The sequence below is a fragment of the Cnephaeus nilssonii genome (genome assembly GCF_951640355.1).
Source record: "Cnephaeus nilssonii genome assembly, chromosome: 20".
NCBI classification, from domain to species: Eukaryota; Metazoa; Chordata; class Mammalia; order Chiroptera; family Vespertilionidae; genus Cnephaeus; species Cnephaeus nilssonii.
This window is the reverse complement of record NC_137091.1, coordinates 21,493,597-21,507,514: the sequence shown is the minus strand read 5'-3', so window position 1 is coordinate 21,507,514 and position 13,918 is coordinate 21,493,597. Positions and strand designations below refer to the sequence as shown.

General features: G+C 42.8%; 1 protein-coding gene across 1 annotated transcript; it reads right to left on the bottom strand.

Annotated features, from left to right (window-relative positions):
- Positions 1-2,359: 2,359 nt before the first annotated feature.
- On the bottom strand, positions 2,360-13,856 carry TERF2IP (TERF2 interacting protein). The gene is made up of 3 exons (XM_079759505.1): positions 13,107-13,856; positions 5,719-5,867; positions 2,360-3,584 (listed from the first exon to the last, which is right to left on the bottom strand). Exons 1-3 carry the CDS (start codon positions 13,774-13,776, stop codon positions 3,192-3,194), a joined length of 1,212 nt encoding a protein of 403 aa, XP_079615631.1. The 5' UTR covers positions 13,777-13,856; the 3' UTR covers positions 2,360-3,191.
- Between the last annotated feature and the right edge of the window lie 62 nt (positions 13,857-13,918).

The following is a 13,918-nucleotide window of genomic DNA, read 5'->3' as shown; positions in this document are numbered from 1 at the left end:
TTTTAAAAAATAAAATAAAATTGCCCTGGCCAGTTTGGCTCAGCTGATAGAGTGTTGGCCTATGGACTGAAGGGTCCCAGGCTCGGTTCCAGTCAAGGGCACATGCCCAAGTTGCAGGCTCGGTCCCCAGTGTGGGGCGTGCAGGAGGCAGTTGGTCAATGCTTCTCTCTCATCATTGGTGTTTCTATCTCTCTCTCCCTCTCCCTTTCTCTCTGAAATCAATAATAATATTTTTAAATAAATAAATAAATAAAATCAGCAGCAAAAATGTGAGAAAATGTTGTAATTAAAGGAAGGATTCTAGAGCATATGCCTTTTCAGCCTGTTTCTTTTTTTTTTTTTTCTTTTCAGCCTGTTTCAATTCATCTGTTGCTCAGTGTGCTATGACCTTAATTTATGTGTATGTTTGTGTATATACACATGCATATGCATACACACACATACACATACTGAACACATATTTCATGCATGTGTGTGTGTGTGTGTGTATATAAGTATATACTGTGTGTATGTAAGTGTATATATATATTAGGGCCTATGTTAATATTGCCTTTGCTTTACACAGTATGAGAAATGGTGCCAGAATTGCTTAACTTATGATGTCCATATCTCCCCTTTTCCTTGCATACATGTGGTTTCAGAACCAAAGATCTCCATACCCAGGGCAGAGCAGAAGTAAGCCTGTGAATTTCTTGGTAGAGGGCCCAAATGAGACACCGGATCTGATAGTTCAGCAGCACCAAATCAACCTGACCATGCTCCCATGCTGGTCTCCTTTTCCTTCCTCCAATGTTTTCAGCAATAACCAAACATCTCTACCTGCTCTACTCCTGTCCCATGTGTCTTCTGTCCCTTCTGTGAACCAAGGACCAAGTGTCATGATGGTGCAGCCCATGCAGGCTGGGCAGGGAGGAGAGAAGCCTCCCTCTACTTGGACACTTACAAACTACCTGCCAATACCGCTGACTCCAGGAGGGGGCCTCTCCAGTGCTCACAATCCTTTCTGGCTCCAAAACCAAGAAAAATGCCAGAATCACAAAGAACAGACTGCCACAGGAGTACTACAGTTGCAGGATTATTCTCAGCCTCATCCTGACCACAGAAAACACCAATTACAGGATCTGGATCAGATGGACATCTCTTACATTATGCAATGGTGCGATGAGAGGTGCCAGGCTCTGATTGCAGAATGGGACCCTCGGAAAGGAACACAGAGCCACACAACACACAGCTCAGCTGGAGACCCATCTCATTCCCTCGGCTAATTGCACCAACAATATTTACCTCAAGCCTTTATTTATTTTACTTTCTTGTTAATCCTCACCCAGGGATATTTTTCCATTGATTTTTAGAGACAGTGGAAGGGAGAGGGAGAGACAGAGAGAGACACATCGATTGGTTGCCTCCCATACATGCCCCAACCAGGGCCGGGGATTGAGCCTGCAACCGAGGTATGAGGTAATCAACATTTTCAGGCTCTTTTCCACGTAATGCAAGGCTCACTTTCAGGAGGAGGAAGACAACATTCTCATAGAACCTGGTCCAGGCCTCCTTTCTTTGGAAGGCAGAATCAATGCAATTTAAAGGATGATAAACAATGAACTCATCCTGTTCAGGATGAGACTAATGCAGGGGAAGGAGAAACCACTTGGAAACCCAAATAAAAGTTCTACTCTGTGTTGTGGGCAGTGGTTATCTTCTGTACTCATTTCACTGAGTAAAGGATTGTTTCCAAGCACCATAATGCCTCTAGAAGTACCAGGACATGAGGCAGTGGACACATCCGCTGAATCCTTCTGAGCAAAAGCTTTTAAATGATAAATATGACCTCTTCCCTATAATCAACATGTCCACAGTATCCAGAAAATCAACACATGAAATAATTATACTACTCATGGAATAATTCTCAAATATGTATTCAGTTGTGTCATGTTTTGGGTCAGCAAGGAAGCTGGGTATATGTCCTCTAATTTCCACACACCACAAGCTGAAAGCCACTCCACAGCACTCAAGCAGACAGAAAGCCTCAAGCAGGTGCTTGCAGGACTCCTGTTGGTGGCATGTGGTGAAATGGGGACATGGGGATATGGGTGGGATACTCACACCTCCTGTTACACACCTGATAGTTCCTGATTGTTTCAGATTGGCTTCTCTTCTCTTTGGCTCTCAGCAGTTCACCCTATTTTGCCATCTTTCACAGTCTTAACACAGATCTCTTTGCTCCATCCATTCTGCTAATGACGTAATAGTTCTAAAATGGAAGTACTTTATTGATTATCTAAATAATAAGCAAAAGTGTCAGTTCCTTTATGGTTTTTATACCTAAAAGTTTTTGTGAATAATCACTTATTGGAGACTAAAATACAAAGTTCCATTTATTTTCAATAACAAAAGCAACACAACAAAGAAATTCACTAATTTTTAAGTCTAACACAACCTTAGCACAAAACTATCCTAAACAAATGGAAACACATTATTACTAGTAACCAAGTAAGACTATTCTTGAGACTCTTTTAAACAAAACTAGGTAGGTAAAGAAACACATTAGGTGCTTGACTGACAAGGACTCAAAGAACAGCCAAGGAGCAGGGTCCCCAAATATTAAGTCAGCAAAGGAAACAGGGTTTTCAGAGTAGTTGACAGATCAAGTTAAACTTTTCCATTAACTGTCGGATGATTTTAGAAATCAGAACTCACTGGGGGATGCAAGAGTTTGGGGTAATCCATGTTCAAGGCCTTGTAATGAAATCTTTCCATGTTTCTAAATCCTTGACTTAGAATCTATCACAATCTAGAGGAGCTTCTGCCAAAAGATAGGAGGCTCTTTATTCACGCTGCCTGAAAAGACCTGTCTTCCAATTTTCTTCCTTTGACTGGGTTACTAGCTCCTGTACAATAAGATACAGGTTCCATTCCAAAAAAAGATTACTATGTAGACCAACCTCTCTCTGGTTTATATTTTCCTTCAAGAAACACTGATACTGCCAGGTACAGCTCTAAATATATCCAGTATCTTTTATTTTTATCCTCCTACACAACCCTGCATGGCTACAAAATATGGACTCGCAGAGCAATCACAGCATTTGGTCAGAAGACATGTCAGTTCCAACATAAAAATCTCTGAAGTTCAATGGTCATAAAAACACCACTTCATCTGCCACATCTCTTTTATTTTCTCATTATCCTGTCAATTATTTCTTTCGGAATTCAATTCTCCGAGCTACATTCTGAGCACCAAATTTTTTGACCAATGTATCTCTGGCATCCTCATCACCTTTTTGCAAATCTAAGTCATCCTGTCTGGACCAAATGGGATACCCATCAGCCCTCTGACCAGACTCCAAAAAGGAGGTGGTAGCCTCCACCTCACCACTATTTTTTAGGAAGGCCTGTGTAACTGTTGACAGATCCAAGTTAAACTTTTCCATTAACTGCCGGATGATCTTAATTGCAGCTCCCACTTCCGGTGGAGAAACTTTTCCTTCTTCTTCCTCATCAGGCTGTGTTTCTGAGTCTTCTTCAGGTGTGGGTGGATCATCATCACACATTGTTATGTGTATTTCAAAATCAGGGCTTTCCTCCACCTAGAGAAAGTGATAAATAAAACTAGTCTAATTACCCAGTTACACTTAGTCTTGCAATATCCGGTCTCTCCCAATTACCATCTCCTTGCCCTTTTCACTCTAATCACACTGGACTTCCTTCAGTTCCACTAATATGCCATGTTCCTTCTTAGATTTATTTGTCTTGGATGTGTGTATGTATGTGTGTATATATATGTATGTATGTACATATGTGATAACAGGGTAAGAAAAATGTGTGTACAGGTGAGGTGTGTGTGTGCAAACATGCTTCTGTGTGTATGTATATGTATAATTATCTATGGTATCCCAAAAGAACATTAGAAGCTCCAGTGAATATGAAAAAAATATATGTATATGCATACATTTATGTGTATATTTTTGCATTAGATTATTTGGGGGGGGGAGATTATTTGGGTTTTTTTTGTGGTTGTTTTTTTTTTTAAGAATATTGTTCTTTTTGTTTGTTTTATATATTTTTTATTGATTTCAGAGAGGAAGGGAGAGGGCGAGAGAGAGAATCATTGATCAGCTGCCTTCTGCACGCCCATACTGGGGATCCAGCCGGCAAACAGGCATGTGCCCTTGACCGGAATCAAACCTGGAACCCTTCAGTCTGCAGGCTGACGCTCTATCCATTGAGCCAAACCAACTAGGGCAGCATTACATTATTTGTTAAAAGTGTGACTTCATTCCCAAATTGTAAGCTCTATAAGGACAGAAATTGTATGTTTTGCTTATCATTACATCCATCCCCACTACATATCAATGGCTGCACATAATCAAAAAACATTGCTGTAGGCCCAGCTGGTTTTGCTTAGTGGATAGAGCATCAGCCTGCAGACTGAAGGGTCCTAGGTTCGATTCTGGTCAAGGGCACATACCCAGGTTGTGGGCTCAACCCGCCAGTGGGGGTGATGCAGGAGGCAGCCGATTGATGATTCTTTCTCATCATTGGTGTTTCTATCTCTCTCTCCCCCTCCCTTCCTCTCTGAAATCAATACAAAAACAAAATAAACACACACACAAAAAAAACATTGCTGTATTAGGGTCTCTAAACTATATTACTATAGCCACATTATAAAGTATGTTATGTGAGAAGAGACCTATGTAGGCCTTGTTTGGGAGTTGTTGAGAGCATTTGGAAGTTTATGGAAAGTTAACCTATGTAATATCAAATAATAAAACAAAACTCAGATTACACAAGGCAACAACCCCCGAATTCTGCCAATTCTTATGCATTCCTTCACTCATCAATTACAGAAACTTTAAATTATTTTCCTGATTTAGACTGAAGCCTAACCACTTTTTTGTGTATTAATAAGAAAAGTTAATTTAAAAGACCCTTTTCTCCCCAGCCGGGTTGGCTAAATGGTTGAGCTTCGACCTGTGAACCAGATCACGGTTCAATTCCCAGTCATGACACATTGCCCAAATTGCAGGCTCAATCCCCAGTGCGGGGCATGGAGACAGCCAATCAGTGACTCTCTCTCATCAGTGATGTCTCTTATCTCTCTCTCCCTCTCCATTCCTCTCTGAAATCAATAAAAATATGTATTAAAAATAAATAAAATATCCTTTTTATTGGAGAAGATATGCACATATAATTTGGAGTTTTTTTTCAATCACTCTCATTTTATGGCTCCTGCCTTACTCTAGAATGATGATTTAATATAGGATTTCAACAGAGTATTAGAAATGAGACTGAATATGAAAGAGCTAAAATTTTCCTTAAAAAAAAGTCTAAATACATAAAAATTAAACTTGCTTGGTTAAGAAATTAAACTCTTTTTTAAATTATATTTATGTTCCTGAGAAGCATAAAAACATTTTTATAAAATGCTAACTTTGAAAAACTTATACTGAGATTAAAGTATTAAAAATAGGATGTTTTATACTGTTTAAAAGGAATTCGCCCCAACTTTTCTACCTATCCCCCTCAAGCTTTCCTTGTCAAAAAGCAAAAACTACAAGCCTGGAACCTAGATCAGTAACACTTTCCATTTCCCTCTTCCACCTTGAACTTCTCTCCTACCTTTCTGGGCATTGGGTATATAAAAAAGGTAGATGGGATGATCAATTTCAAAGGAGAAGAAGGCAGAAACAGAAAAAAATGAGTTAAATCTAGTTAACATACCACAACCTCCTCAAACCCCCGGGTGGCTTCTATAAGCATCTTTTTGACTACTTCTTCATTCTCCTTGATCTCTTCCTTTACAATTTCTTCTTCTTCTTCCTCCTCTTCCTCTTCTTCAGGCAAGTCGGGAGTTCTCTTATTCTGTGGTTCTATTACAGAGAAGAACAGCACTAGATTAGAATGAGCCTCTTTTACAGAAAACAAAAATGCTCTGTGAGCTCTGGACCAAAAATGAGCCTGTACTTTTTTTTTCCATTAGAAGATATCTGTTTTTTATCAGAAGAAGAAAAACCTAAGGCGCATATTCAATAATTTCTGCTCTTGCTTCTGAAAAATTATACTATCCAAATGTTGGTAATTTTCCTGGGTCCTGATATGTAAAATAAAAATACTCTTCAAGCTTAATGCATTTTTTTGTCTTGTATTAATGGATTTTTCAAATTAACAAAACTGGAATAAACTGGGTTCTCTGGAAAGCAGATCCTGCGGTGGAGGTTACTATATAAAGTGTTTATCAGAGAGCATGCCTGGGAAAACCCACACTGAAGTGAAGAAAGCAGGACGGGCAGAAAATAGTTGAGCTGTGAAAGAGTGCCAACAAGGCCTCATCTGAAGCAAAAAGGTCCTTCATGGTTGGCCCAGTTGGGGCAAGGGAGCCAAAACTGTATACAGAGTCTTAACCGGTTTGGCTCGGTGGTTAGAGCGTCGGCCTGCGGACTTAAGAGTCCCAGGTTCGATTCTGGTCAAGGGCATGTACTTTGGTTGCGGGCACATCCCCAGTTGGGGGTGTGGAGGCAGCTGATTGATGTTTCTCTCTCATCGATGTTTCTAACTCTATCCCTCTCCCTTCCTCTCTGTAAAAAAATCAATAAAATGTTTTAAAAAAAATGTATATAGATCAGTCACTGGATACCAGCAACTCTAAGATGACAGGACTTTAGGCAAGGCAGCTCTCCCAGCTGCTGAAGGCAGATCTGGGGCTATACCACAATCTACCATATACCATCTACACAAAAGAGGGCCCCTAAACCTAAACATCCTCTCGGTTCCTTTTTATTCCTTGTTCTCCAAGGACTTTACTTTGCTCTCTTTTCCACTTAACAAATAAAGACTGCTAAGGGGCAAAATGAGGGAGTTTTTTGTGATGGAACTGTTCTATATCCTGATTTTTAGTGGTGGTTATACAAATCTATACATGTTAAAACACATAACTGGAAAATGGTATGACAGTTCCCCAAACTATTACACATAAAATTACCATATGCATGAGCAATCCCACTTCTGGGTTTTTGCCTCCCAAAAATGAAAGCAGGGTCTCAAAACAGATTTTACTATACCCATATCCATAGCAGCATTATTCACAATAGCCAAGAGACAGAAACAACCCAAATGCCCATTGATGGATAAACAGATAAACAAAAAGTGGTATAGACATACAGTGGAATATTATTTAGCTTTAAAAAGAAATGAAATTCTGACACAAGACATTATTCTAAGTGAAATAAGCCAGACACAAGAGGACAAATATTGTATGACTTCACTTATATAAGGTACCTAGAGAGATCAAATTCAGAGACAAAAAAGTAAAATAGTGTTTGTCAGGGGGGAGAGAGAAATAGGGAGTGTTTAATGGATTCAGAGTTTCAGTTTTGGAATATCAAAAAGTTCTGATATGGATGTACTTAATGCCACTGAACACTTAAAACCAGCTAAATGGTAAGTTTTATATGATGTGCATTTTATCACAATCCTATATAATAAAAAGCTAATATGCAAATTGTCCCCTTGACAGAATACAAAAGGGTCACATAGTGAAAACTAAGTCTCCTTGTCCACAGCCCCTGCCCCTGGCTGGCCCTGCCCCCAATCGGCCCCAATCAGGGCAGGCCAGCAGGACCCCACCCGTGCACGAATTTGTGCACCAGGCCTCTAGTAAAAAAATAAATTTTAAAAATGCATAAACTGCCTGGACAGAATGGCTCAGTGGTTCAGTGTCAATCTATGAACCAGGAGGTCATGGTTTGATTCCTAGTCAGGGCACATGCCCAGGATGCGGGCTCAATCCCCAGTGTGGAGTGTGCAGGAGGCAGCCGATCAATGGTTCTCTCTCACCATTGATGTTTCTATCTCTCTCTCTCCCTGTCCCTTCCTCTCTGAAATCAGTAAAATATATATATATTTTTAAAATGCATAAACTGTACATAAAAATAAGTCAATTTTCTTTTACATAAATTTTTTAAATAGTAATTTTAAAAAGGCTTATCTTTTGGAGATAATGCTGAAATAAATAAAATGGATGATGCCTGGCATTTACTTCAAAATAGTACCAAAAGTCTGCCTGGCTGGAGTGGCTCAGTTGGTTAAGCATCGGCCCATGCACTGAAGGGTTGCCAGTTCTATTCCCAGTCAGGGCACATACCTGGGTTGCTAGTCAGGGAGTGTACAGAAGGCAATCGGTAACTGGTTAATGTTTCTCTCTTTCTCCCTTCCTCTAAGCATGTACTCAGGTGAGGATATAAATAAATAAATAATCTCAAAAGTCTGGATTGGCCCTAACTGGTTTGGCTCGGTGGATAGAGCGTCGGCCTGCGGACTGAAGGGTCCCAGGTTCGATTCCGGTCAAGGGCATGTGCCTTGGTTGCGGGCACATCCCCAGTGGGGGGTGTGCGGTAGGCAGCTGATCGATGTTTCTCTCTCATCGATGTTTCTGACTCTCTGTCCCTCTCCCTTCCTCTCTGTAAAAAATCAATAAAATATATTTTTTAAAAAAGTCTGGATTGAAAGGAATAGATGTAAAAAAAATTGACCATGAACTATAATCAGGTGAAGGTGGGCAATGGGTACATGCAGTATAGTTCATTATACTATTCTACTTTTGTAAATGTTTGAAATTTTCTATAATAAAATGAACAAATTATGGTTCATTCACAAAATGGAATACAATGCAATCAATAAACAAAGAATGAGTTGAAGCAACACGCAGACACAAAGACTTCAAGGTCTATCATTATTAAGTTAAAAAAAAACAACACTGCAGAACTGGTTTCTAGTATATAGTATTATCATGAGCAAAAAGTACACATAACAAGGACAATAGTAATGGTTGCCTCTGGGAGAGGAACCAGGGGAAGGGGTATATAGCAAGCAGACTTTTCACTATGTGACCCTTTTGTATTCTGTATATCTGTAGGATAAATTCCTAGAAGCAATATTGCCTCGGTTAAGGGAACAAGCAATTTAAACAATGCCTTCCAAAGAAATTGTATCAATTTCCTTCTATTAACAACTAGAGGCCTGGTGCACGAAATTCGTGCACGGGGGGTGTTCCTCAGGCCAGCCTGCACCCTCTCCAATCTGGGACCCCTCAAGGGATGTCCAACTGCCCTCTCACAATCCAGGACTGCTGGCTCCCAACTGCTCGCCTGCCTGCCTTCCTGATTGCCCCTAACCGCTTTTGCCTGCCAGCCTGATCACCCCCTAAACACTCCCCTGCCAGCCTGATTGATGCCTAACTGCTCCCCTGCCAGCGTGTTTGCCCCTAACTGCCCTCCCCTTTAGGCCTGGTCACCCCTAACTGCCCTCCCCTACAGGCCTGGTACCCCCCAACTGCTCTCCCCTGCAGGCCTGGGTCCCACCCAACTGCCCTTCCCTGCCGTCCCGGTCACCCCCAACTTCCCTCCTCTGCTGGCCTGGTCACCCCTAACTGCCCTCCCCTGCAGGCTTGATTGCTCCCAACTGCCTTCCCTTGCAGGCCTGGTCCCTCCCAACTGCCCTCCCCTGCTGGCCATCTTGTGTCCACATGGGAGCAGGATCTTTGACCACATGGGGACAGCCATCTTGTGTGTTGGAGTAATTGTCAATATGCATATTACTCTTTTATTAGATAGGATAGAGGCCTGGTGCGTGGGTGGGGGCCAGCTGGTTTGCCCTGAAGGGTATCCCGGATCAGTGTGGGGGTTCCCTTGGGGTGTGGGGCGGCCTGAGCAAGGGGCCTGTGGTGGTTTGCAGGCCCGCCACGCCCCTGGCGACCCAAGCAGAGGCCCTGGTATCTGGGATTTATGTATCTTCTACAATTGAAACTTTGTAGCCTGGAGCGGAGCCAAGCCTCCTGCTTGCTCCATGGCCAGCAGCCATTTCTTTTGAGCTTTGTGTATCTTCTATAATAGAAACTTTGTAGCCTGGAGCAGAGGCCTAGGCCGGCCAGGGCTGCAGAAGCTTTGCGTCCTCCATTGCCGGGGGCAACCCTTGCCTCCTGCTCTTTCCAGCTCAGTGGCTGCCACCATTTCTGTTTGGATTTGTTCAACTTCCATAATTGAAACTTTGTAGCCTTGAGTGGAGGCTTAGGCCGGCAACGGCAGGCAGAAAGCTTGGCTTCCTTTGTTAACAGGGAAACCCAAGCCTCCCTCCTGCTCTCTGTGGCTGTAGCCATCTTGGTTGGGTTTATTTGCATCTTTGCTCCTGATTGGCTGGCGGGCGTGGCTTGTGGGTACGTAGCAGAGTTAGGGTCAATTTGCATATTACTCTTTTATTAGGTAGGAGTGTATTTGTTTGCATATACCACACTAACTTTGGATATTACTCATTTTGTTAATTTTTGCCAGATTGATAGATAAAATATGACATTTCCTTGCTCTAGTTTACTTTAAACACACATACACACATTTATTATTTCATAGTTTCCATGGGTCAGAAGTCCAGGTATGGCTTATTTGGTCCTCTATTCAGAGTCTAGTTTACTTTTGGTTAATAACAATATTTCTGCATTGTTTATTGCCATTTATTTCCTTTTCTGGAAAACTTCTTGTTCCATTTGCTTTGCTCATTTTTCTACTAGTTTTTCTTTTTTAGTTACTAGCTTTTGCAAGCTCTTTGGACAGTAAGGAAACTAACTCTGTTGCAATGTATTGGAAATATTTTTCCAGTTTGCCCTCTAACTTTATCATGAGAAGTTTTTATTTTTTTTTAATTAAAGTATGTTTTTATTGATTTTAGAGAGAGAGGAAAGGAGAGAGATAGATAGAAACATCGATGAAAGAGAAACAATGATCTTCTCCTGCATGTCCCTTATGGGGATTAAGCCCGCAACCCAAGCATGTGCCCTGACCAGGAATTGAACCAGGGACCTCTTGGTTCATGGGTTGTCAATCAATCACTGAGCTACACCTGTTGGGTAAAAGCTTTTAATTTTAAGTAATCAAATTTAGAAAATGTTTCCTTAGTCTTCTCGGTTTTAGGATTATCACCATGCTAATATTAAAAAGTATATTGACATTTTCTCTTAGTCACTTTAGGATTTTAATTTTTACAATTATATATCTGATTATCAAAATACTATTTTGAGTGGGTGAGTCAGCCTAATTTTGTCCCAAATCAAAAATGGCTTGCCAGTAGTCCCAACACCACTGATTTAAAAGCAACATCCTAAATGATATACTTCACCCACACACCTAGCCCTGACCTCTCTGAGAATGCTCCCTCTCATTTACTCCATTCCAGCCACAGTGATTTCTTTGTTGCTCCAAGAAAATACTTCCACCTCAGGGCCTTTGCACTTATTCCCTCTATCTGGAACATTTACTCAAATAACCACCTGGCTTACTCTCATTTCCTTTGGTCTTTGCTCAAATATCAGCTCATCATTGTGACCTTCCCTATAAACCTATAGAAAACAACCTTCTCCCCAACCTTTACCCTGATTTTTCTCTATAGCACTTACCACTTCCCAGCTAGCATGTTAAGCTCCATGACCACAGGGACTTTTACTTATTGTTACATCCCAGCAGGATAACAGTGTCTGGCACTCAAATCTCTGTTGAATGAATAAATCTGAAATGTCACTTTTACCAAAACCAAAATTCTACAAAGCATACGAAAAGGAGAAATAGATTTTACCTCCCCAGACTTCAAATGTCACATAAGAGAAGGGAAGTAGAGAGAAAGCAAGCTTCTTTAAACAAATGGGTTTGTCAATCTAAGTTCCAATAGCCATTATTATGTAAAAAGTAAAGTGACTTAAAGCCTTTGCACTGAGCACTAACCAGGCCTGCATCTCAACATTCAATTCAACTGACTTAAAAACTCACTTCTTGGCTTAAAGGATAGAGCGTGAACCTGCAGACTAAAGCGTCCCAGGTTCGATTCCAGTCAAGGGCACATCCCCAGGTTGTGGGCTCCTCCCCCAGTGGGGAGCGTGCATGAGGCAGCCAATCAATGATTCTCTCTCATCATTGATGTTTCTATCTCTCTCGCCCTCTTCCTTCCTCTCGGAAATCAATAAAAATATTTTTTTTAAAAAAAATTCACTTCACCCAGGAGACCAGGAAGCAACTTTCAATAGCCAAGAACCTTCTTATGTGAATACACAATTAAGCCAAAACAGAAAAATAAACTGATCTGGCTTGCCTGTAACTGATCTGGCTTGCCTGTAGATTTATACTGAAAAATAAACTGATCTGGCTTGCCTGTAGATTTATACTGAATCTACCTGAACACAGGAGAAATATGTCTTTAAACTGGTGGATGCCAGAAGGCAGTGGAATGGGGCGGGGGGAGAGGCAAAATAGGTAAGGGGGACTTAAGAGGTACACATTTCCAGTTTTAAGTCACAGGATGTAATGTAAAGCACAGGGCAGGGATTTTCAACTTTCCTCATCACACGGCACACATAAACTAATTACTAAAATTCTGTGGCACACCAAAATATATATGTTTTTGCCGAACTTACAAAAGGTACAATTTTTATTCATTCACACTGGAGGGCTATTGTTGTGTTGGCTGTTGTCATTTTATTATTTGACAATCTAAGGGAAAAGAGGTCAGTGCCTCTGACCAGTCAGGTATTGCACGTTTTTGAAAATTCTTGCAGCACACCAGTGCCGCAGCACACAGTATATAGTCAGTAACCTTGTAGGGTGACTAAATTTATGGTGATCATTTCATAATGTATACAAATACATTACACCTGAAACTAACGTAATATTGTATGTCACTTATAATTCAATAAATAAATGATTAAAATAAAATGGGACGCCTCTGAAATATCTCTGATAAAGTTACCCACGAAGCTGGTTCCCCCGTTTGCCTCTGGGGAAGAAAACTGGATAGCTAACTGGTGAGTAGAGAGAGAAAATTTCCTATATGTAGTACTTTTTTTTTTTTTTTTACACCGTTTGAATAGTAAACGATGGCCATATCCTAATTATTGAAAAAGGAAATGGAAGAGATTAGAAAAGGGGTGTAATTTTGCCCGGATGTCAAAGGGGGGAGGGGCCGGACGATGACACCGAAGCCGCCAAAAAGGACGCCCGACGGCACGGGGATGGAGGGCCCGCCCCCACCAGCACCAGTACAGGCTGAGGGACCCACACCTCCGCAGCACCAGGCCTCACCCCCGCTATCTGCAGCCTCCGGGTCTTCCTCCGCTTTCCGCTTGAGTTTCTGGGAGGACGGGCTCACCGGAGCGTCCCCCAAGAGGTACTTGTGCTCCTGGCCCCGCAGGTGCTTTAAGTAGTGGTCCTTCAGGGACTGCCACGAGTGCTGAGTGAGCGAGCTTTTCTCCATCGCTTTCCACAAGGCGTTGCCCGTGACGGAGCTGGTCGAGCGGGCATTTTCCTTCACGTAGGTTAGGATGGCCACGTCGTCCGCGTCGGTGAAGGCGAGCCGCCCCGTGAGCGGCGGCCCCTCGGGCTCCACGGCGGCGCGCTCGGCCGGAGCCCCGCTCTTCGTCTCCGCCGCCGGGTCGGCCGCCGGGGCCAGGCCCAGCCGATAGGCCTCCAAATCGAGCCTCTCGTTGCGCTCCACGCAGTCTAGAATGTACTGCGTGGAGATGAAGTCGCCCGAGGCCTCGGCCGCTGCCTCCCCGGGCTGGGCCAGCAGCACGGCCCCCGGCTCCTGCACCCGGCACAGGGTGCCGCCGCCGTGCAGGATGAGCGTCGCGAGCCGGCGTTTCGCCGGGCTGGGACGCACGTAGAAGGACACGGAGCTGCCATCTTCCCTCACGAACAGAGTCGAGGAATGAGTGGGCCCGTTGTCTTTGCCCACGTCCATCGCCTCCGCCATAGCGGACGCAGAGACCTGAAGAGCTAGGCAAGGGAGCACAACTGACGGACCTGAGGTGCCGCTCCGGACGGCGCGGCTGCGAAACCCCTCGCTGCGCCTGCGCGGCGGCAGCGCGCAAGGAGTACCCGCCCCCTCTCTCCGG